Below are 27,963 nucleotides of genomic sequence, written 5' to 3'. Positions count from 1 at the left end.
GGCAGAACATGGCGTCATTAGACACGAGTGCAGAGGAAACAAAGTTATGGGGCTGATTAGTCCATCCCATGCCGATGTGATAATAGAGGGACGAGCTGTCATGACAAGACAGGAGCGCCGGGACGACGGAGAGGTGGGCGAAATGGCAGTGGGTGGTGTATAAGAGGAAGGATTAGAGTTCAGAGTGGCGGATGTTTGGAGGAACTTAGAGACAATCTTCTCAGGTACCTGATGAAATAAGGTAAGCTGCATAACTTGTAGAAAGCTTATCAAATGGGTTTTAAGTGGGACATTTCTCAACACAGCACATGTGGAAAGAAAGATGTCTTAAAGCAAGTGATGGCTGTGAAGTGTGGCTGCAGAGAGCTGTGCATATGTTTATATTTATATATGTGCGTAATCAACCAGGTTCCTGTACAGTAGACGGTCTAACAAGTCAGTTATACAAAAGCCACTTAGCTCGGCATCACATGGTTTTGCTCGAAATCCTTCATATGGTGAAACCAGTTGTTGCTCAGACAAAAGCAATGATTGTTTTTTAGTTTTTAGTTTTACTGGATCACCGCAAAACCTTGATGCAAGATTTTTCATAGAACTGGAAACACAGCCGAAAATGACAGTCATGCTGACACTTTAAGCAGTGATAGAGAAAGTTCTCAGAGAGCGGTGTTTGTTTATCCTCTGGTCACAGAAAGATTTCCACGACTCTTTGGTATTATTTGTGTCCTAATACCAGGTAATTTAGTCATAAGAACACTACAGATCTATTTAATGTTAGGCATTTGATTTCGACCTTCTGTATTTGCCTATCCCTCCAACCAGATGTGTTTGGATGTGTCCCACGTCTCAATCCAAGATCACCTGAAACAGCTGTTGAACTCTCACACGAGTTTCCTTTATAGCACATTTATCCACCAGGTCTCCACCAGGGTACTGTTGCTATTCACACTGCCTTATCTGTCAAGGTCAACAACTAAAACCCAGAGCAAAAAGAAGAGGTGCAGAAGTTTGCTTCCCCTAGATAATTTTATCCTATCATGGCATCATCTGCATATTATGAGATTCATGGCTCAAAGAAGACACTCAAAACTGTCTTCCATCTCCAGATAAAATATTCTAGACTAAACCACGATTCTATTTTCTGACATGACTTCACATCATCACATAGTTATGTTGATCTTATTTGAATTACGGTGTCCATAACCTGATGAACAGAGCTGGAGTTTCTTGGGCAGCTGTCAAACTGCCAGAGAATTAAATGCATGTGAAGCAATGTTCTGTCAACTGGCAGCCAAGTCAGCAGCAACAGCTAAGACAGGACATCCAGTTAAAGCACAATAAAGTATGTTAAAGACTTTAAAACAACAAGACCACCTGCTGAGAAAAGGACTGAGATGCTTCATTAACCATCGAGGAAATGATTGAAGTTTAAATTTGCAACAAACGTCCGATCCGCATTACAGGTTTGTGGGAAAAACGTCAGAGAGAGTTGTGTGTGGACAGCTGTAAATGGTCCAGACACCATGACCTTGAACTAGAGACACATAGCTTTCGCACTCATAATGTACACACATCTTGTCATCCTGGACTTTACCTTGGAGGTCTTTGAAATATTTGAAAAGCATCAACCCTGAACTGTCTGTTTTCCTATGGAGATCCTGGCTGCATTCATAACCGAACCTCCTTTTCTGTAAGGAGGTTCGGTCACAGCCAAGTCCGAAAAGGGAAGCATCATGGTGAGCTTTGTGACACTTAGAAGATGTTTTGATACGGAAGAACCGCACAAAAAAAGAAGATATGCAATTACTGTATTCAAACGATTTTGAAATGGCAAACTTATCAAAGTTTGTCATTTCAAAAATTGCAGATATTAGGTTTGTGTGATTCTTGTGGCTTATTGTATCTGGTCATGACACATAGAAGTGTGATGGAGACCAGGGGCTCCATCCCTAATTAATGATGACCGATATATTTATTTATAGAACAAATGCTATTTGTTTCAGTTCTTTATTTTAGTTATATTGACATTTATTTAAACATTCTTCCAGGCAGAGGGACTGGCCATCCTTCCTGGACAGGGGGAATGTGCGGTAAATGTTAGGTTAATTGTTTAAGTCTTACCTTTCGGGTGTGTCTCCTCAGCAGGGTGGAGCAGCAAAGAGAGACCAGGCCTCCAGGTGCTTGTTAAATTCTCCTGGAGCATACCATTTTCAATTAAGAGGGGTAATGCTCTGAAGAGTTATATTTAAGTTAATTTTTGATTGACCTTAGATTAGTTTAGTTTTAATAATTTGCATGCATGTAAATGTTATTTGGTGCCATTAGTTTTGTGTTAGGTCTGTGTAAACTATTTCTTGTTTTATTTAGTCTTACCCTTTACCTCAGGGTTGGAATAGCCCAAAGATATAAAAGCCAGCTTCTTTGTCTCACCGTGAAAATGGGCGTCGGTGTAACTGTGACCTGCATTTAAAAAATAAACTCAAATCTCGACTGCATTCTGTTGCCTCGCCTCCTTTTCCTGAACGCAGAGCCTCCGCCAGTCAAAGTGACAAGAAGTAAGAACCAGCATGGTTCGTAAGATACCGCTCAACCCTCCACAGAAATGATTCTAGTTACTTGAACAACACAGGAAGGCTCTGACAGTATGATGGAAAATATTTAATCACAGAAAAAAATCAGAGCATTACTCAGGGCTTTGTGCACAGCCTTGTTTTGGCTCATTACTTGCATCAAACAATGAGAAACAGTGTGTCTTCATCCTTCTATTAAGTCACTTGGCTGAATTGACAAATATTGAATGATAAATGCATAAAATGTGCCCAGTATTGTCAGAACCACTTGTACGTTCACAACCTCCAAAAATGTTAGTCTGCTTACAGGCAAGCAGATCTTCTGTAACTCTGTTCAACATAGTTTGCCAAAACGAAAAGCCACCAAGGCTGCAGAATCTCCAGATTGCAGAATCGGTGAAGACGCCTCCTTGCTTTCACACTATGATGAAGAAAATGGATGAAACATGGAGGACATTTGCAAGGTCACTGAGTGATCTTCAGCAGCGTGTTCAGAAAACTGCAGGCTTCCCATTACGTGGGGTTAGCATGGAAGAATTTCCCCAGCATCAACCCTGACCTGACCTTGCAACAAAGGGTTATGTTGCAAGGTCATTTGTTATGGTGCTGTCAGCCTAACAGGGTTTTGGTGGAGCGTGAGGCGGTATGGTGGCAACGTATCCATTACATGTTTCCAGGAACAGCAACATGGCTTGAAAAATGAGACTCCGTGATCCAACACTTTGTAAAGGCAGGTGGGCCATGCTCATGTAAGAGAGGCAGGCCAAGACTTTGCCTGAGGCACGGTCTGATCATAAGCATATGTAGATGGATTGTTATCCTTGGAGGCAAATATTTGACTAATGATACCGGTGCTGCAGTGTCAAGCTTTAAAACTCAAGGAGGTTTTTCAATTCTGCTGACATCCAGCCTCAGTCACAGAGATTGCGTAAATTTGAATAGTATAGCAGGATCTTCACCCAGTATAATGGTGACAATACTAAGACAGCAACAATATATCTACATTTACTTTGCTGAAAGCATTTCCCTTGACAAAAAGGTGTTTAGTTTTTCTCAAGGGTCAGTCTTCAGTAAAACATCAGTTGCAGTGAACCTTCATGTCTCTGTTGCAACTTAACAGATGATCAGGACACAAAGACTCTGACCTGGACTGGGGCTAAAGACCTGTACGATGTTAAATTGAGCTAAAATAATCTTAGTTTTGAGATTGTTAAATGTTTGATGATAATTTGTTTGTTTGAATGCATATCAGTACATGTTAAATAAGCCTTTTGAAAGGGAGCGATCATAGACTGCCACTGCTCCCCCGCCCCCGTCAAACCTTGTAGAGTGTTTACGACTTCTAATCATGGGTTTAACTTTCTGTAACATTTTCAACATTTTCAAACGGAAAACGTTGATGCTTTTGATAAAGTTGGATCTCAATCAGCTGGTTATACTTTGAATGTATCTGCTTGTGGTCCTACTTGCTACACAAAATTTTATGGAAGAGGGCAGAGGCAAGAGGAAATGACAACATTTTCAAAGAAACACCCTAAACAACTTTAGTTTATTAGCAAAAAAAAGAGTAATTTGGGGCTAGTTACATCTCAGTGTTTCAAATTGTATGCTTTGTAAGCCAAGCACTTGATTTGAAAAAGGCTATATAATGTAGATGTTTCATGTCAAGTTGAAAAATCTAAAGACAGACTTTGGACACGAACAGCATAGAAAGTTCAATTGTAGATATTTTGTGGGTGTACTAGATGTCATTAAGTTGTCTTTAGTGCCCCAAAGTAAAGAGCAGACTGAGTGGGTGCTGGTACAACAGATTAATGTAGCCGTGCATGCACAGCGGGACGATCCCTTCAGGGTTCATTTTCTTAATCTTTGAAAACTGTTAGCCTCTTGCTGTTTCTATTGATTAATCTAGTTACGTTGATCACCAATCAACGTAACTAGATTGATCACTAATCCTCTAACGTTTCCTCATCCATCATTTTTTGCACACAATACAAGGTTATCGGTAAATATCTGTTTCTATTTCAGGGAAAAGATGAGCAGAATTAAGTGTTGAAAAGGTCTTGGGTTTATTCCAGCCTTTCCCTCTTTAAGTCCTACTAAACCGCAGGCGTAGCGCTGAACAAAATGTGCAGGGTACCTTTTTAAAACCGCAAATGCACCAGAATGTTTTTGCTCACTGCAAACGGTCCAGACCAGTTAATTCACAGCCTTGTGTCATTTTTGCATGAGCAGCCCATGTGGAGCAGGATGGGCACGTTTGTGACCCTGACGGAGGTGCTAGAGGCCCGGGGTTCGCCCTTGGAAGAGGACGAAGTCTGGTGTCTGCTGCTGGCCACCGCTGATGCCTTACTGGACATCTCCAAAAAAGGTGACCGCGTCTAAGTACGAACTTACACGCACAAGAACTGTACCTTCTTAAACATACAGCTTGTAAGACCCTGCAGACAACGCACTAGATGAACATGTGACGCAGGTTTGTGCAAAAAAAAAAAAAACATTTGAGTCACAGAAAAAAAAAATCCCTTATACAATTTAAAATCTCCCAAAATCGATCCACCGTCAGTTGGTTCATGATTTGTAACAATGTCTTGGTAAAGAGTTTGTGGTCTGCTGTGTTTAGGTCCAGGTAACATGTGTAATGTGTTGAGCCCCGGCTCAGTGCTGCTGTCAGCCAATGGGAGCCTGGCCTTCAAGAGCTGCGCACGAAGTGAAGACGTGGCGTCTTACACAGCTCCCGAGGTCCAGCAGGGTCTCACTCCTTCCACCAGGGCTGCTGCTGAAAAGGTCTGAGTGGGAAAACCTTTCTTCTGCTTACAAAAAATGGAAAAAAAGGGGGGAAAAATCACCAAAGTTCCTGTTGGTTATTACCTTGGGTAACCTGGGTGCCCTGGTACATGTTAGCAACAAGCTTTCATTCATTATGTAGCAACAGTACATAATGGCACATTGGAAAAATAACTACATAATCACCCCTACGAAGAATCCTTTTAACTACTGATCTGCTAAAATGATACACAGACTGAATGTTCATCGGCGTCGACCTCAGAGGAAACTCAAAACCTCCCTCTAGTACCTACTTTAGAATAAAATGTCCACAACAATATTGTGTGTCTGACCCTCAGGCGGTAGTATACTCACTGGGAATGACTCTTTACTGGTGCGCTGACTATCACCTCCCTCAGAATCAGGTCGGTTCCTCGCTTCTTTTCTTCTCATTCCGGTCGCCGTCTTCCATCCTCTAAGCCGTTTTGGGTTTTGCTGGCCTCTCCTCAGCCAGTCCAGATAAGCACAGAGCTGGAGGGTTTGCTGCTGAGCATGTGTGAGGACATGGCGGTGAGGAGGACCGACCTGCTGACGGTGCTGGAGACCTGCGAGTTCCATCACAAGTCCTCCATGCTGCCGTCCCCAGAGCGCCTCATCAGGCAGCTGGTCGAAGACGTCTACAGAAACTCGGTGAGTGGCCGCATTTTCTCCTGTCTTCTGCTGCAAAACCAGTCCTCCGCTTGTTTAATCGAGCCGGAACGTGGCTGTCTCCGCAGGACGACCACGTGGCCATGACAGAAAACGGATCCCAGCTGACAGACCGCAGTCAGATGGTCAGGGATAGATTACACCGTAAGAAACTGATCCCATTTGTTTGAGCTGAAGTTTGACATCGTTTGACTTTTTCAGGAGTGTGCTTATTGGCTTTCTCGCTAAGAAACACGGTGACATAATACAACGGTTCGCAAAGCAGTAGTAAATGTGTCCACGTTAAGCTTTGCCATGACAAGTTCCAGGTCTCAACAACCAGTTTCACACAAGCTGCGTTTCCATTGCAAATGTGCATCAGTCTTTGAGTATATTCTGCTAATGTAAAAAAAAAGAAAAAAAAAACACAATTTCGCAAACACGTTGTTTCCATTAAATTAAAAATGAAATGAAAATTACACATGAATAATCTTGTTCACGTGATGAGTCATTAAAAAACATGCAGGGCCATAATCTTCCAACTACTTCCTGTGGTTTTCTTCATGGGTTGCGACTGTGGCAGCATGAGGTTGTTGGGGGGGAAAAAACAACCCTTTCGATTGTTTTCCACATGTAAACAATTTTGACACATCTGAAAAAAAAAGGACTTAATGTTAATGTCAAAACTTTTTATCAAAAAAACGTGTTTTTTCAAAATTGCTACGTTTCCAATAAGCAAATTTATATCCGAAGTGTCAGATTGCTCAATTATATGGTCAATGGAAACGCAGCTGCTGAAGAAATGACCTTGTTCTGGAGATAAATCATTAAAAATCATGGCAGGGACGGATATAAACAGCTACATGAGATATATTCATAATTCAGCCTTGGAAAGAAAAACCCATTATCCTCCTTCTAGCTCCTGTTGTCTTTTTTGTTGTTTTCACCAGTGGTAACATGTGGCTGTTGATCATGTGATGTGAAAAACGTGTTTCAATGCGACTGAAAGTCCACTTTGTGCTAGAACAAAAACATTTCTCAATGTGATTGTACAGGAGCAAAAGACATTGTAGTTTATTGATTAACATCAAAGATGCATAGTACAGCAAAATAATGTTTGTAAAAATCTGAGTGGAAACCCTAAAATAAATAAATAAATAAAAATCCAAGAGCATCTGATTAGTAAATAAAAGCAGTATTTTCTTCATTGAGACATATAATTATTACTGGTGCACTTCCAGCGCAGAGCTGTTTGATTCGATTTAAACGGACCAGAGTCCGTTTCCTCAAATAATCCACTTTGCTTGGGAAAGTGTGAAAGCTCATCTGAACTCTGGACTGATCAGTTGAACTCTGGTCCACCTGGAATTATCACCTGGAGTTTAAGTGTTGCTATCGAGCAACCCAAAGAGAGACAGGGTACAAAAAGGAGAAAATCATGCGATTTATGAATATGGAACCAGAATGCCTTTAAATCCTTGCTGACATGATTAATCGTGATGAATCGATTATTGAAATAATCATCAACTAGTGTTATCGATTGCAGTTACCTGGAATATACGGACCCCCAAAAATAATTAAGCCAAAACTGCACAAAAAATATATACAATTTGCATTTAATATACTCCAGAAGTCCTCAAGAAGCCTAGTGTTAGCTTTACCTGGAAAATATACTGTATAAAATTACATAAAATCTCATATTAAGCATATTTTGCTATCTAATTATTAATAGGTAGTACAAATACATAACCACCAGACACTGTATTGATACAGCACAAAGGGTTGAGCTTTTCACATTTTGATATTTGAAGTGATATTTTAGTAATGTTTTTGCATTTTAGACAAGTCAAAAATCTGTAACCTTTGCATTAAATTGATGAGGTCCATTTTTATGCTGAGTTTCTTGAAACCACAGTTGCTGTAAATTTTGCTTAAATTACACATTTTTAAAATAATTTTTTATATAGTTTTAAAAATCACTGATATATTTGGACAAAATAAAGAAAATCTTCAGCGATTTCTGTAAAGTGGAAGACAAAGAAAAACAGGATTGTGAAAGCTGGTGTCTGTATAGAGCAAAACAAAACAATAGTAGTAAAGTGTGGATTAGTATTAAGAACGTAAAAGTTAAACCTGACCCGCCTTTAAGCAGAACAGGAGAGTTTCTACTCTCTCTGGTTTAGCATTTTTAGCTTTACCCATTCAGTCTGAGGTACTTATTTAAGGGCCATGGCATGCATCATTTTAAGCGGGCGAGTCGCATGGTTTTTTGATTTTTTACCGTCTATCTTTTCAAAGAAAATATCAAATATTAAGGCTAATAGAAAAAATGCTAACCCAAGACTTTGCAAGAGCAATTTAACCACAGAAGAGTCACTTTGCAGGGGGGAATAGTTCCAACCTTTACATACAATTTTGAGGGAAAACAGCTCAGTAAGCTAAGCAAGTTAAAAGTGCCTCAGAATGTCCCATCTAATTTCTTTAATTAGTGCATAAGCCGAAAAGCTGTGGCGAGCTGTTTCCCTCTGCACCGCGTCTTTAAGCTGGCTTACTGGAGCTGTTGAAGGTCCAGCGCATCGTCGACAACGACATTTAAAAACGGACAGGAGGGTTTCCTGCACCGTGATTTGAAACACAAGCGTTTACTCCAAAACACATTAACTTGGGAATTGATATGATAAAAAATAATGTCCAGCCATTCTGCAAAACAGCAGTGAGACTGTGCAAGTCGTAACCCCTTGTTACCAACTTTATGTTTCAATATGGCCTCTTCTCACATAAAAAGTTGTGAGTTGCGGGGGAAACATGTTTGTTTTACAAGAAATACATGTAAAAGTTTGCCTAAATTAATGGCATGTGGGGCACCTTACCTTGACCTTTAATAGTTTCGGGGTGTTCATTTCACTATTAATTTATTAGCTATAAATAAATAAAGCTAATAAGTCTATTTCTGAAAATATGCAATTATTGAGCTTATTTAGAACAGACACAGGACCAGAACCTAATGTTTAAGATACAAAGCAATTATTAATCTAATCTTACCTAATGCGTGTTTCAGGAGGTTCTTTCAGTAACTCGACATGGACCCTAAAAAAGAAGATCCACAGAATCTTTTCAGAAACATCGTATCCAGCTGATACTACAGGGTAAGAAGTCCAAATCTATTTTCTACACCGTTTCTTGGTGGTGGTTTACTGGTGTGTGGGATATTTTCTCGGTACACGTCGGGGCTCTTAGTATCCAGTGAACATCATTGGATATGACCGCCTACCTGAGCTCTGACCAGATAAAACTGGTTTGACATCAACTGTGTTTCCACTGATGATTTTTTTTTATGCGCATTTTGAAGAATCGGGTTAAAAACAGTTGATGGAAATGGCAAAAATTCTAAACTTCTCAGTCTTGGGGGGGGGTGGGGGGAAGGGGTTTTTATTCTTGGTGGAGGTGGTTTGTGGCTTTTCTGAAAAAGAGTTAATGCGCTAAGCAGAAGATGGAAACGCATGAGTCAAATAAGATCTCACAACAAATGTCTCCATCCATTGGTGGGACTGTGCCTTGCCAGAGGCACAAAACTAGCCAATGTAATCCATAGTGAATTTGCCTCTTTTTAACTAAACACATTTGGGGCCTGGTGGACTCTGAGATTAGCATCATAGCTGTGCAGCTGACAAATCTGCACAACCGCATGATGCTAGCATGTCAATGTGATCCGATGTGTCCGACTCTGACACCTTGTACCTATTCCACAAAGACTTTTTGAATGCAAAAGGGGATCCAACCTAACAAAGTGTACCAAATACAGTATTCAGTGAGTGTATATTGATATTGTTAAATTAATGGATATATTTAGTTCCAAGCCACTGTCTTGTGAGTGACAGATGTTATCGCCTATCCAACTGAGACTAGAAAATTCTCTTCCCCCAGGATTCCCTTGGGAGGTCGGCTCAGAGAAAGTTATCCCAGCTGGCAGCATCTGAACCGTACCCCCTGTAGCCCGTACATGGATGGCAATCGAACTACCAGCGCAAGATCCCTTCTGCAGTTCGAATCCACAATGAGTTTGAATGACAAGAAAATGAAAGTGAGGCAGCATTTCATGCTCTATGGTATCAAAAATAAACTGAACTCTAATTTGAATGGCATCTATTATGTCTATTATATTAGAGATTCCTCTCTCTTCCTTGTAGGACATGACTGGTCCTGAGTTTCTCAGAGTTTTGGAGGAACCCCTTGTCGTTTTGGAGCTGCCCGGGTCCATTCTGGTAAGTTCATGCTCTCCAAAAACTGCTTTCAAGCATCTTTGCTTTTTTTGAATATCAAGTTCATTCCTCTTCCCCCTTTCCACAGACAAAGAAAGGGAAATCTCCAGCCACCCATAGAGAGCTCAGTGTGGTGATGCCAAATGGTCAAAGCATCCTGGTCAAGTGTGAAGTGAAAAGCAAAGGAGGGGATGTGTTTGACATGATCGTGGCTCATTCAAACCTCATGGAACACTTCTATTTTGGCCTTGCATATATCGATGGTAAATTGATTGAACCGATTGGTTTGCCGTGACTACCAGTTGAACGGGTCTTTCTATGTCAAAGACACTTACCCAGTGTCTTTGATCTTGTCTCTATTCTGTGGTCAGATAATGAGTTTTTCTTCATTGATAATGACACCAAGATTTCCAAAGTGGCGCCAGATAGCTGGAAGAAAGTGCCTACGACAACTTTTGTCCTTTTCTTCAGGATCAAATTCTTTGTGAACAACATTTCTCTTCTTTTGTAAGTTATTCTTTTCTTTTTTTTATTGTTGAGGGTGGACACTTGATGGCAAGTGCTCCAGCCTACTGGTTTGCTAAAATAGTTTCCTTTGACAAGTCTTAACAGATTTACTAGTGGAAGAAACTTTCTCTCATGATCAGAAAATATTTCAAAGATTCTAATTATGCATGCTAAACCTAGAGCTCCAGTTGATTTGTTGCTGGAACAGATCTAGAGTTACCAATAGAGAAAGTAGGAGTTTCCCCAACTAATCCTGAGTAATCCTGAGTAACTTAATGTCCCCGGTTTCCTCTCTTAGGCACAAACAGACCCGTCACCAGTACTACCTCCAGCTTAGGAGAGACCTTTTAGAAGACAGACTGTCCTGCCATGAGGAGACTGCTCTGTACCTGGGAGGTCTGGCCTTGCAGACAGAGTATGGAGACTGCATGCCTGAGGTTGTACATTTGGAAGAATGAGAATACAGGACGCTAATTGTAGGGATTAGGCAACTGGACTTCCCACGAATAGCAAATATCTGTGAACAAGACCCTTTCTAAAAATTCTTATAAGTCTATTTTATTGGTTCAAACATCAAATATACTGTAATTTGTATTAAAAGGCACAGTGGAAACCATTTTGGCACTACCGTAGAAGCTAACGTCTACAGTTTTCCTTATTTTTGCCGTGAGGGACTGGCGCCAATATCCTCAAGCGTAGTATACACAATGAAATTTAATATGTTGTGAAAGTCTGTACTCTACTCTGTTTAGGTGTACGGTAGAAACTACTACCGACCTGACCAGTACGTCTCCAAGAGTGTGATGGAGAAACGTGCCTTGCCTTACATTCAGGCAGAGCTGCTGAGACTTCATGCCAATAATGCCCAAATGCTCACAGATGAATCCAAGCTTGAATTCCTGAAGGTAGTAGCAAAGTACTTAGAAACATTAAAACTCACGATGCGCCATCGACCGCTTCTAAAAGTGACGTCTGTTCTGTTGTTAAACCTGCAGGTTTGTCAGCAGTTGCCTGAATACGGCGTCTTGTTCCACCGTGTGATACGGGAGAAAAAGCCTTCGGATGGAGAAATTGTTCTCGGAGTTTGTGCCAAAGGTGTCATCGTCTACGAGGTTAAAGATGGCTGCCGGTCCACCGTTCAGAATTTCTTCTGGAGGGAAACGGCTACAATCTCCTCTAGCGTGAGAGGGTCCTCCACAGTGGCACGTGACATTCTAGGGTGTTTCTGTTCGCGGTCTAAAACGCGCCTCTTTTATGAATCTGCAGAAGCAAAAATTTATAATCGAGTGCCGGGGCAGCCGGAAGAAATACGTCTTTATCACGGAGAGGTCCAGGATAGCCAAGTATTTGTGTAACCTCTGTTCTGCCCAGCACAAGTTTAACAATGAGATGAGTTCCCGGCAGCAAAGCCGCAGCCTGGTCTCAGGTAAGGTTTGGCGGCATAAACGTCCGCTGCCAGACTTTCTTTGTAGTTTCACTGCACGTATTTAGCAGAAGGGATACGTTCCATCGCAGCTCTGCGCTTCAGCCGCTCCTCTTGCCTGCGGTAGAGGATAGCAAGCGTAACCTCTGTATCTTTGTCTAGAGGACAACATTGTGCAGTACGCAGCTGTGCGCCGCGCTCAGAGCAGACAGCTCAAGTCCATTTCGTGTTCCGAGATGCTCCAGGACGACAGCGGCCTGACCACGCCGCAGGAAGAGTCTCTGACCAAGCTGTGTGACGACGTGGCAGCCAGAATCGAGGCCCGTGTGAAACATCACAGGTATTTTTTTTTTTTTGCCTTTTGTGCTAATCAGGGTTTCCCCCCAGTGTATTATAAGACTGGCGGGCCACCAGGCTTTACATGTATCGCCACCAGGAGATACATAAAGCCTGTATGTTTGTTTGTTTATTTATTATAATTTTTCTAATACGTCACTAACAGGGACAGCAGAGGCAGGTTAAAGAGTCTGTTTGGTGAAATGGATGGAAGCCTGATGGCAACATAGTCAACTCAGTACTATGTTTATTCACCAGAACTCCGTAACAACTGTTACATGCTAACAACTTCAGCAAATGAAATGACAAGTTACAGATAAAAGGTCAATGAGATTTGGATACTTTGATTAGGATAAAACAACTGAAGTACAACAAAATTCTATTTATTTTAACTGTATTCTTTTGTATTTGCCTATTTTAAGACTTTATAGTTGATGTTTAGGTATTGTTAATAATGTCCTCCAATTACACAGTTATCTTGTGATATTTTCAAATTTTCTGTCAACTTTAAACATGTTTTGATTCAAAAATACATCAAGTCTGTGTTCATCCTTTTCTTTCACTTTACTCTTATCCATCAGTTTGTTTTACATTGAAGTTTCCACAGAAACCATGAAATGCACTTGCTTTTTTTTCCTCTTGAAAGCATGACTTCCCCTGTGCAGAAAGTCGAAGCGATTTCATGTGAATCCATTTCTCATCTTTCTCCTTCGTGTGTTCCTTCAGCAGCACCTGCTCCAGCAGCCAGCGCAGCAGCACAGGTTTACGCTCTCCATCCTGTTCCCAGAGGAGCGGATCGGAGGCCCACTCCGGATCCCCAGCAGCCCGAGGCACAGCGTCTTCACACTTACAGCCCAGCTTCATGTGCTTGTGTGCTTCTGCTCTAGTCAGCCAGTAGTTTCCCCTTATTTCATGTCTCCTCACTCACTCAGAGCGATTTCCCCTTTTGGCTAATGGTTGGTCGTATCACCCGTCCCAACAGAAACGTCGCCTAAACTGGGCATTCCTTCGGAGAGGGAAGTCATCTGTGTTTTGTTGAAGAAAGACCCAAAACTGGGCTTGGGTGAGGACATCACTCTGCACTGCATATAACCCAGAATTTATAACTAAATTCATTCATAATGCGTTCCAGCATAGGAATGATTTACTATGCATGAAATACTAATGAAATGAAGTCAATACATTTAATTGAGACTCATATGATTGATTCTATATTTAATATTGCTGTATTTATGTCCAGTCCCCAAAAAAAGTTTTTGACACATTAAAATAGTTATAACATAAGGTTTTTATCTAGTGTAATTTGGCACTTTTCACTCCATAATAATCAAAATCTAATTTTTCTGGTATTTCACTTTTGGTAATCTTAACTGACCTGAAACAGGAAACGTTTGGTCCAATTTGACAAAAACAAAAACGGTTAAAGTCTCATTTCATTCAGTTTATCTAAACTGTAACTTGTACTTACACAGGTATTGTTATAGTCGGAGAGGACACAATAGGCCGCTATGACTTGGGCATTTTTATCGCCTCCATTGTGCCTGGAGGACCTGCAGACAAGGACGGACGCATCAGACCGGGTACATGCCTATAATACTAAAACATATTCATTTTACATTAAATAATACTTAAAAATGTATCATCTAGCTTTTTTTCATGTAGGAATGTCTTATTTTTTTTCTTTCTTATAATTAAACATTGGTCTAATATTTAAATCCTACTTATTGAATTCTTCCACACCTTTGATGAACGACTGTGGGCAGTACGCATCAAGTCATGTGCTCAGAAGGACAAAGATTGTGTTCCACATGCTCTGGTGGGGTCACCCTTTAATGTTTGACCTTTGCCTTCAGGGGGTCGCCTGATATCCCTGAACCATGTCAGCCTGGAGGGCGTCACGTTTAGCGAGGCAGCAGGGGTCATGGAGGGCAGCCCTGAGGAAGTGCAGCTCATTGTCTCGCAGCCTAAAGGTGCTTTATATCGATAGTGGAGCTCAAGTAGTCATCTGGTGTTCTTTGTCTCAGTATTGTTTGAGCAATTACTCCATAGATGTACATATTTTAATACAATGTAAAATGGTTTCTAGAGTTGTGAATATTTGTTTAATTTCTATCCCCTACGGTTTGGTTTTGCCCTTTCATCTTTAGTCATTTTAACTGTGGCCGTTTTTTGCTAGCATTACACTGAATATCTGACATTGTATAACTTTCTATTTCTGGAGACATCATAAAATAAAAATATCTTGGGGGGGGATTACATTTACCTAACCTATCTTAATGAAAATCAATTCTAAACAGTTTCTTCGGCACTAATTTAGTGGCAGATTAGGCGTCAACATGTTGAACAACCCGCATCCCTTCTACCTGGCTTACTAAACCTGGTTTGTACATTACATGCATTGCTTGCATTGCATCACTCCTGATTTGATGCTAAACCAAGTCTGGTTTCTAGTTGAAACATTAAAAACAAATAAATAAACAAACAACACGTCTCAGTACTGACAACAAAAGCAGAGAATGAAGTTTTGTTGATTTCTTTTTTTTTATTTTGATTTTTTTTCTCCACAGTCCCACTAAGTCCCATCAGCGTTCGCTCTCCTGTGCTGAGAAAATACGGGTCCCAGACTACGCTGATGACAGATGGACGTTCAGGAGACGATAGCCTGGATGAGATCGTCTCCGTCATGATGACGCCAAAGGCCTCCAGCAGGCTGCACGTCCCGCGGGACGTACGAGTCCTCAGTGCACAGGTAGAGTCATTATAGTGAACATATTTGATTTATTTGCATTAATTTAGTAACTTGGTTCACAAAGTGAAACTTATTATATAAATTAATTACACGTTTAACACCTGCATAAATGTTATTTTTAAAAGGTACTTTAAATCTGACAAACAGGCCTCTGCTGAACACATATTCTATTCTACTGAAAATGACTGAATGTAAATTAGGGTGGGGGAAAAAAAGGACAGCATGATGGAACACCAAACCTGAGCATCAACACATAACACAATGGCTACTTAAACCATAATATACAAAAGTATAATATGATATAAAGTTAAGATTTGTAAAATTATGACAAGCCTAATCTACCTGTGTTTTTACAAAGCTTTTTGCTCCAGTTCTGACCAGCATTGTCGCCACAATGAGAACTGCTATCAGCAGCTCTGTTTCTCCAGATAACTGGCACCGTGCATTACTTAAGCCTGAGTGAAAAACACTGTGGCAGTGGATGGAAGCAGCTGAAAATCTCACTCTAAATGAATCCCACTTTGCTCGTCATGATTCATCTGGTCTAACTGTAGATATCAAATGATTTTATTCAAGCACACTGACAACACTCAAGCTCAAGCTACACTTTAGTTCTTCCTTTTCATGATGTCATTGGTATTCATATTCAGTCAACTCCTTAAGGTGTTTTTTTTTGTGTGTGTGTATTTTTGAAAAGCTGTCTTTTCTCCTTGTTCCTTCTGTGTTCCCTTCAAACCTTTTGGCTTAAATCTTGATCTATTCTAAGATTCCTTGTGTTGTATTTGCCTCAGGACGGAGGCCCTGTACCTCCATCTCAGAACTGTGTGGGGCCAGAAGAGATCTCTGTGGAGCTCAGGAAGATCTCTGGAAATCTGGGCCTCAGCATCTCTGTGAGTGTTTGGCAAGCTTGTAGGTTGCCGCGCGTGGCAGTTTTCCGGCTTTGCTTTCGAAAACCTGTCCTCCTGATGAATGTGCTTTCAATGCTGGCGGTGAACGGTCAACTGCAGCACCTGATCTGCAGCAGTGGGCCACAAAGACTCTTCCACTTAAGCCGATTAACATCTGAGGTCTGACAGGATCAGATGGGGATGCCAAGAGCTGGCTCATCCACTCTGATAACCTCAGCAAAACTGAGCCAGAGCATGACACAGAACTTTACACCAACAAAATACAGCATGTCTGATTATAAGGACATTATTATATCTTAGTTTTGATCTATAAATATTATCAGAAAATATAGATCTCACACTAAATATTACAAATTTAGAACATTTCTGTATAAACTCTATTGACTGTGGTTGAGTGAATCTGAAGTACAACTGTAACCTGCATGACAAAACACAAGTTCATCTCATAACTGATTAGCATGAAAAAAATGTCTCTTTTGATTGGTCATCATATACAAGAATGTTATTAGTTAATTTCTATGTGGTGTATATTAATAAAATTGTGTGAACCACTTTAAGTTGCTCTTGTAAGGTGCTAAATAAGTAAAAATGACTCAGCATATCATGAATGTAAATAAGGAAATCCTCTTCCTAACTAATTAGGGTGCAGCAAACACCAGAGGTCAAAACGGGGGAATCTACATCAAGAGCCTTGTTCCCGGAGGGGCAGCAGAGAGAGACGGACGTTTACACACAGGTACCACGCCTCGGTTTCAAACATATCAATGTATAAAGTCTGATCAGTCTGACTGTTTATATTTTTCGCTTCTTCTTTTTTTTTTTTCATTTACAGGCGATAGAATTTTGGAGGTTGATGGGATTAACTTTCATGGCTTCACCTACCAGCAGGCTGTGGAGTGTCTGGGTAAAACCGGGGAGGTAAAGGACAGCATGAGATCAAAGAACTTGTATATGCAGATGACAATTGGAAGTTTTGGTGTTTCAAAAGCTAATCTTGGCAATGTTTGTAGAACTACATTTCAGTTCTGACAAATCCCAGTAAAATGAAGCTTAGTGACTCTGATGCCAATGTAATAATCATGATCTGGTCAAGGTTTTTGAACTTAACTGATACGTATAATGGATGGAAATAGCATGGGTTTGAACTGCACTCCAAAAATCTGCAATTCTTCTGCTGGATCCATCGTCTCCCACTTAGCCAAAATCTGGTAATAACGATAATGAGTTTGGGAGATTTTTGGCTCAGTTTTTCTTTACCACAAAGAGCTCTGCAACATCTGCATTACAGCAAGTGGAGCGCCAATCCATCTATCTTTCCCTGCTTGCATCATCACTCATTAACCAGACACCAACATGCTCTCCACTTCAGGCTACCGCTGACCCAAACCCAGAGAGAAAAGTTTATGCTTTAGCAGTTAAGAACCCTGGCCTCAGATTTGAAGGAACTGATTCTGAACATTGGGCAGTTCAGACCAAATGCAAACTGCCATAGTAGTACCTACTGAATGGAGGTCATGGCCTGAGGAAGCCGAGAGAACCACTAAATCTACGAAAAGAAATGGCGAGACCTTGAGGTTTCCAAACTAGACATCCTCCTCTCCAGGACTACACCTTGAGATACTGGTCATGAATTTCTAAATGGTGGAGTCCAACCACCAGGAGAGTGGTCCAGCCTGTTCCTTATGCTCCAGGAACAGGCTTAAGATTGTGTTGAGAATACAGACAGCTTTTTGTTCATAGTGGGACTGGACAGCTGTCAAGATTGTCTCTGCCACACCGTACTCCCTTCAAAATGCTTCAAAGTCATGACTGTCATTTCTAAGGCTGTTTTTACAAATATGCTTAGAATACTAGGCCTTATTTATCATTAACAGACATGGATTTGGTTGCAGAAATCTTCATATGACATGTTCAGATGTGTCTTGTGAGTGCTATTAACTGCTCTGCTCTTCTATCATCTAGGTGGTCTACTTTGTTGTGAAGCGGGAGTCAGTCAGCCTGCCTAAAGTTTCTGTGATTGCTGACACAGACAGTCCGGTGTCCAATCAGAGAGTTCCCCAAACCACCAGCCATCTTAGACTCAACAGCTCGTCGTCCCTAAGCTCTTCCACAAGCACAAGGTCTGTCCGTTCCAGAGACTACGGCTTCGTCACTGATGGTAGGACATTTCAACGCAGGTTAGGATCAGTGGACTGAATCGCACAGCACAAAAAAGTTGGACGTCATTACAAATGTTCCATAACGTGCAGTACGCTGATTGTAAAATGTAATGGAACCACAGTTAGCAGCAATAACCTCAAATGTTTGTTCTCTTATACTGTTAAGGAGGAATTTTGAACCTCTCTTCTATCCGTTGTTTCAGATGACTAAGACCTGTGAATGTTTATACTGCTGTATTGACCCTGACCTCATCCAGACTTCCCTTAATCTTTGACCTCTCCACCTATGTCTGTCTTCCTACACTGACTTCTTTCAAAGTACACAGGTGGATTACACTTTCCATTCCAGGCCAAGCAACTGAGTGATGTGCAATTTGTGATGCCAGGAAAGCTTCAAATCTTAAATTAGCTAAAATTATTTCAACTTTCAGGAAAATACGTTTTCAGCATGGCTAAATGCTGAAAACGTATTTTCAGCATTTAGCCATGCGAATCTTTGCTGGGCCAAAGATTCACCCAAAACAGCTGTTCCTCATCTTAACCTTTTTATCAATCAGAAAATTTTCTAGCTTGAAGTTTAGTCAAGTCATTAAAAAATATCTCCATTGTTGTGGCTTCATGTGAAAAACTAATATTGCGGAAGCATTTGAAGTCTCTTGATGAACAAAACTTTACGAAAGCACTGTTAAAATCTTTTCTCTGTCAAAAACGAATGGAAAGATCAACAGAGGACAACGTATTTCTGAATATTAATAACTGAGATTAGGAATAACAACCTTTTGAAATGGATTCTCTGATGAATGAATAGTCTGAGCAGTGGCTACTAAACAGTCTACATCAGCACAAAAAATCCAACTGAAAACATGGAAACTGAAAAAAATGAAAAAAAAAATTTCCAGTTTCCATGAAGTTCCTATACTTAGTGATTGGAGAGTGTGACAGTTATTAGAAATTTTTCATACAGCAACATTTGTTTACTAGACAGTCAACGAGACGTCCGTCATACATCTGTAATATCCTGAAACTGCCCACAGATGGCTCTAATTTCAGCTCTATCCACAAGGTGTGAAATGTATTTCACTCTCCATGTTGGATTATCATATTGCCTTATATATTTTCTGAGCTATGAAATTACGAGTCACTCTATCAAACTGTAAATGATACAGACAATGCAACGAAAGCAAAATGTCTGTTAGTGTGGACGGAGCTTTAGGATATATGTCGATGCATAAAAGAAGATGATCTAATATTCCATTAGCAGTGGCAGGAGCAATGATATGGAAATGTTATGTCTTATTTAGCATTTAAATGAGTTCCATCCATCAGGGAAAAAATCATCTCAGCCTTTACTGGGATAATATCAGCTGCATTAGAAATGCATCAGAGTGCTCACAGCATCGCACAGTTCATCAAATCTTTAGTCATTCAAAACCGTCGAATCCACAGCTCTTCTGTAAAATGGCCGACTACGACTTTCTTAAGTCAAAACGCCGCTCCCGAGTAGGCGGGGCTTGACGCTCCAACGTCTCAACAAGACACCAACGTCTCCTCTGATTGGCTGACAGATGATGAGTGCTAGCGCTCATCAACATGTGATTATTTACATTCATCGCCGCCTTGTTTTTATTTGACTTATCACGTGAACAGGCTTACTCACGTGTGACTTCAGTAAGATTTGTTCTTCAGTGTTAAATACCACAACTACGAAACTGTGTTTTTCCGACATTAGCAGACTATCAGAACAAATAATAATAATTGTGCACATTTGTAACAGAGAAGCAGCTACTGTTTGGGTTTCATTTGTCCTTTCTATCCCACATCCAACTTCGACACAACCTTTGACCTCATCACTGTTGCTTCACTGTCCTGCCTCGTCCTCCAAAACCCCAAGAAAATGTCAAGGAGGTGACTCTGACCAAAGACGTCAATGGTCTGGGATTTAGCTTCCTGATGTGTGAGCTGGACCCACCCACCAAGGACTTCAGCAGCATGGTCCGGATAAAGCAGCTCTTCCCCGGCCAGCCTGCGGAGCAAAGCGGCAGAATTCAGGAGGGAGATGTCCTGCTGGCTATCAACGGCCAGTCGCTAAAGGAGCTTTCCTATCCAGTATGTGCAAAATTGAGTTTTTAAATTGTTTGTTACTGTTGCGACTGTGAAAAGTTGTTGACTAGATACTTATAGGTATTTATTTGAAGTGATGGCTGTGTCGGTGTCTTCGCTTCGTGCTAATCCAGGTTAGAATTTAGTTTTTGTACTCTTTCTTTCCCTGGCTGCTTGTGTGTAGGGTTAATCCTGTCAATGTCCTTTTAGTTTCTGGATATTCTTAAGTTTGTTTTGCTAAGAACTGTTAGCTTTTCATCTTTCCACTCTGCATTTGGATCAACTGTTACACTACACTAATACACTCATTACTTTAAATGGTTTAAGTGAATGTTTTCAATTCAGAGTTTTACACAAACTTACTTTTCCTCTACTTAACTCATTCAGGTTGATGCTAAATGAAGACAGCAAGAGAGTAATCTGCTGTTGATTCTTATGTCTTTCAATTGTACTTAACTTCAAAAGTTCTGAAATGTCCCTTCATGAATGGGCCTCAGTGATAAACCACTGTTTATCTGTGTAAACCACTGTTCAACTCTTGGTGTAGAAAGTGCTGAAGCTGTTCAAGAATTCCCCAGCTGAAGTGAGGCTAACTCTCTGTCGGCCGCCACCAGGTACAAACATCCACTCATCTTGAAAAAGATCTGCCCGTCGACTTCCCTAACGCCTCGGTTTCTGCAGGGACTCTACCTTCCCTGGACCATTTCACCGGCACCTGATCCGCCTCTTGGGCTTTACACCAGCACTGTCGTATTGAAGCAACGTCATGCTTTCAGATGAAGCAGGAGGTGGTGATGGATACTGAAGGCTTACGGTTGTTCTGACCTGTTAGCAAAATGCTGCTGGCCCTCTGGAAAGGTCAGAATTGTTTCTGATAATCAGTTACATTGGGGAAATAAACCGAGGACTCATCTAGATGCCAAAATCATTCGCAATCCGACCAGAAAGAAACTCAAATCTTGTGTTCTCTGAGCCAGGTTTATCTGTATGCCATCACTCATAGAAAAGGAAATCCAAAGTGCTTTACTCCCAATCAAAGGAGTGACATGAAACATGTGGCAGTTGTTTCTGCAGCAAAGAGATTCATTGTTTCCTCTTGTCAGTATTGTCAAGGTATTAGGAGAAATCCAAGGAAGCACAGGAACACTAAAAGACTATTTTCTGACACGTGTTACGACATGTTTGTGGTTCAGTTCAGGCTGCTAAAGAGCGCGAGAGAGCAAGACTTTGCCAGACCACAAGAAGGGTGGTCAAATACTGCAATGTTGTAATCTTCTGTCTGTCATGGAAGAAGCCGGATCAAATCTCTGTATTTATACGAGGATCTAAATTCCCTATGGAATATACAAACACTGCTTTTCACAGTCAAAGCACTGGAAGACCCAATAATGAGTTTAAATGAAATTGACACTACATCAGTAAAATCGCTGATCTACTAAAATCATCCTCCTACACAACACATGGTGTGGCTTGGTCTTTGGTCCTCATATTAGTAATTTATGGCAGAAAGGCTAGAACATTTACATTTACAACAATATTTTGCTATTTTAATAGTTAAGGAAGAATCAGAATCAGCTCAAGTCGGTATCAGAAGGTCCAATCTCACCAAATCTGAGGTATAATCTGAATCTTTAACTTATTTCAGTAAGTAAAGTTTACAAATGTGGTTTAACTTGCCCTCTTTCTCGATTCCTTTCTAAAAGTAACGTATGCATTGGTTCCTTTATCTGTTCTTTGCACAGTGAGGATAGCAGAGGACAGAAAACTGGGTCGGTTTTCTGCCTGGTCCTGATACAATCTAGAACCTCAGTGTGTCTAAGGATACAGCAACCTGATTCCAGGTATGTAGTCGGTTTTTGGTTAATGTGATGTGGTCAACAGCACCTTAGAATCCATTGGTCAAAGCTTCTACCTCTCTGCAGTACTGCTAGTATAGATATTATAAACAATGTAGGGAAATGTACCTCATAATGGAAAAAAAAGAGCCGTTTCTGAAAAGGAGAAAAGGCAAATGCTCCAAGCTTGTAAAATCCACTAGATGGCAGCATTTACCAAAACGTGACTGATTTCAAACAATGACTTTCATCGATGGATGTCTCTTTCAGGAAACATCATGACTGAAAGAGGAAGAAGTGCAACACAGAAGTTTCCACCAAGAGATGAAGACCAAAGTGACGAGAAAAAAACATTGTTTAAAGCATTGCTTTATGTGACCAAACAAAAATAAAAGCTACTGAACTGAGTCTGAACAGACTATGGATGATCCAATCTACGCTCCCCATTCAGTATGTGAACAAATATGGGCAGCATACACACACACACACACACACACACACACACATCTCCCTGGGTGAGAAGCCAGCAGTGGCCCCTCGTAAATAAGGGTTCCTGTATATTCTGTGAAATCCAACTGTGCATCTGGATCCCATCAGAGCTTGTGGTCTTTTGCAAATGATCCCAAATGTTTCTAATTATGCCAGCGGAGTCGGCACGAGGCTTTTTGAACGTGTGTGTCCCTGTATGTGTGCATGTGCGTGTGTGTGTGCATGCGTGCGTGTGTGTGTGTGTGTGTGTGTATGAGTTCCCGTAGTCAATTCTCCAGGAAGGAAGATGCACTCCGAAGTACTGAGCTTTTTGTTCTGGAGGCAAATCATAACGGTGAACAGAGAGGTCCTGACCTCTGCAGGTCACCGCTACCCAACTGGCAATAGATGTAGAGTGTCTGAATGTATTTATTTCAAAGTGTTACAATGCTGAACCAAAAACTCGTTCGTTAGATAATAACAGCATACTGGCTGCTGTTCGTAAGGCCATTTTATGTGGCTTCATCGACAAAATGACAGAAGTGTATTTCAACATTAGCCTTACAGCTAAAATAAGCATCTTAGCATATTTTGGTTATCATAGCTTAGCTTACCGTAATGAATGGAGTGAGTTCATTTAACTCAACTCTAAAGCGATAGCTAAAATCCTATAGATATTTTAGCTAACCTTAGCATGTTGGCTAACTTCAAGTAATACACCAATTTTTGCATATTTAATAGAGAATAGAGTTGAAATGTCTTATTTTTCCAAAGTGGGGGAGTAAGTCAACATAAATCGACGTGCTAATGATAGCCCACATGCTAACAATTGCAATTAAGATAACATAAGTATTTGAAAATTCAGCAATGACTTGCTTTCAGAGACAACGTGTCACTTGGAAAGGAAGCAAAAAGAAAGTTAAGCTATGTTTAAGTGGTGTTAGCAAAGCTAGCTAACGTTAGCAGTCGGCCTCGTGACAAACATTCTTTACCTGGCCATCACACAAAGAGATATAGTCAATGTTAGCTACACATATTAAACTAGCTAACTGTGTTTTGTATATACTGTACGTTTATTGGCATTGGTTTCCGATTCCTGTCAGCTGTTTGCCACCCATTGACCAATAGATAACATCATGTAATATTAGTGTTGGCACTGGTCTTGGTCTTGACTTGGTCTCAACCCCTAAAAGTCACAGTCTTGTCTGGATACACCCTGGAGTTGGTCTTGACTGGACCTCAGGTTGGGAGGGCAGCGACTGCAATACATGATACCAGAGAAAACCAGTATCCCATTCCTGGACTGTTACACACTATATCTGCTAACCATCTTAGCTCCTGCTGCGAGGTCACATGTGGCAGACCTCCAAACGATCAACACCTAGAGGAATGGACGTGCTAATGGTTCAGCGGACCTCAAAGACCTCTACCTATGATGGAAGGCATTGTTCAGGATCACATTTTCCGCTGGGGTTGCATGCTTATGGTAGATTTCCTCCCACTTTGAGCTTCCTTCTCATCCTCCTATTTCCCTAATTAAACTGATTGTGCTAGTGTTGTTATTTTTAAAAGAGCTTCAAATCCATCACCCAGCAGCGGTATGCATCGACTTAAAACAAAGCTCGGAAAAAGTCCTAGAGCTCTATAATACTGGAAGGTTTTTATTACTATTTTATCCTATCAATTCCAAGTAAAAACAACCAAAATTGGTCAATATTTATGGAGAGAAACTGTGATAATTCCTCATTTTAAGGCAACTATTGAACATTGAACAGCTTTTTTGGAGTTGCTAAAATAAAAAGCCAAAGATTAGGCTTAGACTGGAAAGCAAAGGGAATAAAAGTTCAACGTGTCAAGTAGATGAATAGAAGGCGAAGGACTGGGCACGCACACTTAGAGGGAAAATGACAGAATCAAAGGAAATTAGAGTTACTCAGTTCACAGCTCGGTGTGGGAGGCTGCCTGAGGGGGGGAGGGCGTGCGGACGCCGGCTGGCGCACAGGGGAGAAATTCGACAGCTCTGTCAACGGAAATCCTCATCATACATCTACAAGGCTTCAGGAAAGCAAAACAACCTGACGGGGCTGCGGTTGTCACCGTCTGCGAGGCAGAAAGAATCGTGAAAGGTTTATTCATTTTAACGACAGGAATCCAATACATCATGTGGCGAAACTGAGAGGAAAAGACACACGGTGTTCAAATATTATTCTACGCTGCGCGGAGAAAGACGAGCTTCCTGATTTCTAGATGCTCTGTGCTTTTTGCTTTGTTAGATTGAGGCACGTTGCGACCGCAAACCTTAATGGGTTTTATTTGGCAGCGATGCAACGGAACAACTTATTTTATACAGATAACTTTTAGTTTTTTGTCATTTTTCACTGTTACTGAAGGAGTTTTGTCTGTTGGAATAGCAGTTCAAATGGTAAAAAAAACCTGGTAAATCTTGCATACTTGAAGGAAATTGAAAATGTTGCTTAAATTGATGCTCGTTAGTAAATATGTGAATGAGAGCAGATGTCTTGGAAGTTTAGCCACCGTAAAGTGCAGTTTGAGAATAAAACGGACGCCAGACCACAATCCATCTGATTAACGCCATGACCTACCATCTATTAAGCCTTATTCCAGATATAATTATCAGAAACAAGCCAGAACTGGATCCAGTTAGAGTTATTAAACTATGAACATGAATCAGTTGATGACCTGATTGAAACGAGGTGAGAACTAGTTCCTGTTAAGGTTGGACTCACATCACAGGTTGAGCGTTTCGCTTGTTCTTCTTCACCAAACAGCTCAGGCTCATAAATGGAAAGCAGCTGTGAACATCCGTCTTTCCATCAGGCCACAGATCCTCAATTAGATTTCGATCTGAACTTTGACTGGGCCGTCTTAACATACACTGATGCTTTAATCTAAACCAGTGGTTCTGCTCCAAGCAGGTCCCCGGGTCACGCCAATTCAAATATTGTACAAATAAGGCTCAAGTCGAATGTGATCATTTTCCCCCCAATTAATCGTCAGAATAAAATTAACGGATTACTAAAATAATCGTTTGCTGCGGACTTACGCAGGAATGATGCGATTTTCTCTTAAAACAATTTTCTTAACCTTCTTGGACAAAACAAGCAAACTGAATCATTCAGCCAAGATCGTCGGGCCTTGCTCGGCCCAATGAGCTGTTCTGGGACGGACCCGCGCGGCCGCTCAGCATTCCTGGTTCCGTGTGATGCCACAAACCAGACGTCTCAGCTCTCACTCAACACCTTTGCTCAGAAGAAAAGCAGCTGTGCAGGAGATCAAACAGGCGAAAGGAAAGCGGCTGCAGCTGAGGTAAGTTCAGGGCCTGACGCTGTGTACGGTCTAAAGTCAGGATCCGTAACGGCCGTGAGCAGAGAAGAGTGATTGGGCTTTAATATTCCCTGAGTCCCACTGCAGTGACAGTAACGCCAGAAGGATGAGGTATTGTGTGACAAATTAACCTGGTTTTCCAGATGCCTTAATGAGGCTTGCATCAGGGGAGACGAGGGGCTGTTATTGCCAAAAACCACGACTTTCTTTCAGTCATCAGCCACTGTTCTCGATAAAAGGAAGTGGAAATTAACACAAAATAGGCTTAGATTTCGTATAAATAAACACTGCCACTTTAGTCCGCTGCTACAGCTGTCGTTTAATTCAGTCCGCTCCAGAACATTCGAAAAAAACAAAACAAAAAAAGGACATCTACTCAGGCGAGGTTTATTTGCTTAGTTTCATGTCTCAATAATGCAATAAATCATGCAAAATACACACATATTTCATCCAATGAATAAGTTAAAAAGTACCAGATAGTGTCTGGAAGCAAATTTAACTCCTATTGGAAAACCTTATAATGAAAATGGAAATAAAAAAACATCATATTCTATTCTATTCCATATGAATGTACTGTGTTATTGTTGCTTAAGTAAAAGTTGATATATATGGATTATAAAGGTAAAGTACTACAAGAGTAGAGCAAACCCCCACCAAGTCGCTGTCGATTTTTATGTGAATAGTGACACCAAATTATTGACCTAAAACTTGGATATTTGATGATTTTTTTGTTTTGCTTTGTTTTTTTAAATACAGCATATCATCCTACAATAATGCAGCAAGTCATTTTAGCCAAAAGTCATTTTGGAAAAGAAAAAAAAATAAGTAAATATATATAAACCCTTCCTATTGAAAAAGACCATTTAGGAAGGTGACAATATCAAAAATATTAGTTGCAGTTGGCAAAGCAGCCAATCCACCAATGCCATTCAAATTCTTGCCCAGGATGAACCAGATGGGGATTCTCAATATTCTGCCTGATACTCTTGCACATTTCTTTGGATATATGTGTAACAAAAGGAAGCAGTGTGTTTGAGCTGTTGCTTCCAATCAGTTTAGATGTGAATTGATGGGGCTTTCAAAATTCACAACATCATCATCTGTGCTCTACAAAACAGATTAAAGGCAAACCCTTTTGATTTTGATTGCCTTCCTATACAGTTCTGCTTGGTTCTCATCTCCCGTCATTGCTCAGTCTGGGATTTCTCCCATTGAGCTGGATTTCCTCTGGTATGACATTCATTTTTAGCTTGGTTTTGGAATTGTAGTCCTACTGTAGTTTTAGCAGTGAAACATTAATATCCATCTCATTTGGATCAGTGCTTCTCTCTTCTCAGTGGAGGATGGTTGTTTACATTGCAGACCATTTTCAGTAAGTTTTGCATCTTCAAATATCACAGGCAAAGGGTGGGTGCAATTAAAAAATTCAATAGAATCCACGCCTCCAGAAAGCAATAGCATAGCCAAGACCCTCTGAACGACGCAAAGCGTAGAACAAGGGGTTGGTTTCTACTAGGCTAATTTTGATAGACCTTGAGGAAAAATAGGTCTGTTTTGAGAATGGTTTAAAATTGAATGTGTGAGAAAGGGATACTGTTTTCTGCTGTTTTACAGTAGAACGCAGTACACTTTATGAGCTGCCATTACCCAACATAAGGAACAAACTCATTCAAGAAAGTTCACTAAGCTCTAAACAATACGATGCTTCTGTGCGTAATTAAGCTTCGTGTAGAAACCAGAGCATCAGATTTCTATTGGAGTGAGAATGATAACACATAGGTGCTCTCAAGTGAAGCGAAGGTTTAGTAAATGATGTGTTTGATGGTGCATGTGGGCATTACGTCCTATGTG

At 40.7% G+C, this 27,963-nt stretch overlaps 1 protein-coding gene across 7 annotated transcripts; it reads left to right on the top strand.

The window, feature by feature from the left end:
• The first annotated feature begins 13 nt into the window (after positions 1 to 13).
• On the top strand, positions 14 to 22,707 carry frmpd2 (FERM and PDZ domain containing 2). Of its 7 annotated transcripts, none has more exons than XM_055057586.1 (31): positions 14 to 241; positions 4,806 to 4,941; positions 5,194 to 5,357; positions 5,696 to 5,761; positions 5,847 to 6,026; positions 6,113 to 6,188; positions 9,082 to 9,169; positions 9,948 to 10,104; positions 10,211 to 10,285; positions 10,371 to 10,545; positions 10,654 to 10,789; positions 11,088 to 11,226; positions 11,542 to 11,694; positions 11,785 to 11,970; positions 12,056 to 12,215; positions 12,375 to 12,552; positions 13,275 to 13,378; positions 13,531 to 13,611; positions 14,021 to 14,128; positions 14,402 to 14,518; positions 15,116 to 15,297; positions 16,089 to 16,187; positions 16,848 to 16,941; positions 17,038 to 17,123; positions 18,168 to 18,363; positions 20,256 to 20,470; positions 21,012 to 21,078; positions 21,146 to 21,322; positions 22,019 to 22,080; positions 22,207 to 22,305; positions 22,570 to 22,707. In XM_055057586.1, the coding sequence occupies exons 2-28, from the start codon at positions 4,809 to 4,811 to the stop codon at positions 21,181 to 21,183; spliced, it is 3,453 nt and encodes a 1,150-aa protein (XP_054913561.1). In that variant the 5' UTR covers positions 14 to 241; positions 4,806 to 4,808; the 3' UTR covers positions 21,184 to 21,322; positions 22,019 to 22,080; positions 22,207 to 22,305; positions 22,570 to 22,707. The 7 variants fall into 7 exon arrangements, with proteins under 7 accessions (XP_054913561.1, XP_054913562.1, XP_054913563.1 ...); XM_055057587.1 differs by having other exon boundaries at positions 22,019 to 22,108; XM_055057588.1 differs by having other exon boundaries at positions 13,278 to 13,378; positions 22,019 to 22,305.
• Positions 22,708 to 27,963: the final 5,256 nt, after the last annotated feature.

This window comes from Poeciliopsis prolifica, unplaced genomic scaffold (genome assembly GCF_027474105.1).
Source record: "Poeciliopsis prolifica strain line A6 unplaced genomic scaffold, Auburn_PproV2 SCAFFOLD048, whole genome shotgun sequence".
Classification (NCBI taxonomy): Eukaryota; Metazoa; Chordata; class Actinopteri; order Cyprinodontiformes; family Poeciliidae; genus Poeciliopsis; species Poeciliopsis prolifica.
The sequence above is the reverse complement of the archived record's forward strand: the minus strand, read 5'-3'. Positions and strand labels throughout refer to the sequence as shown.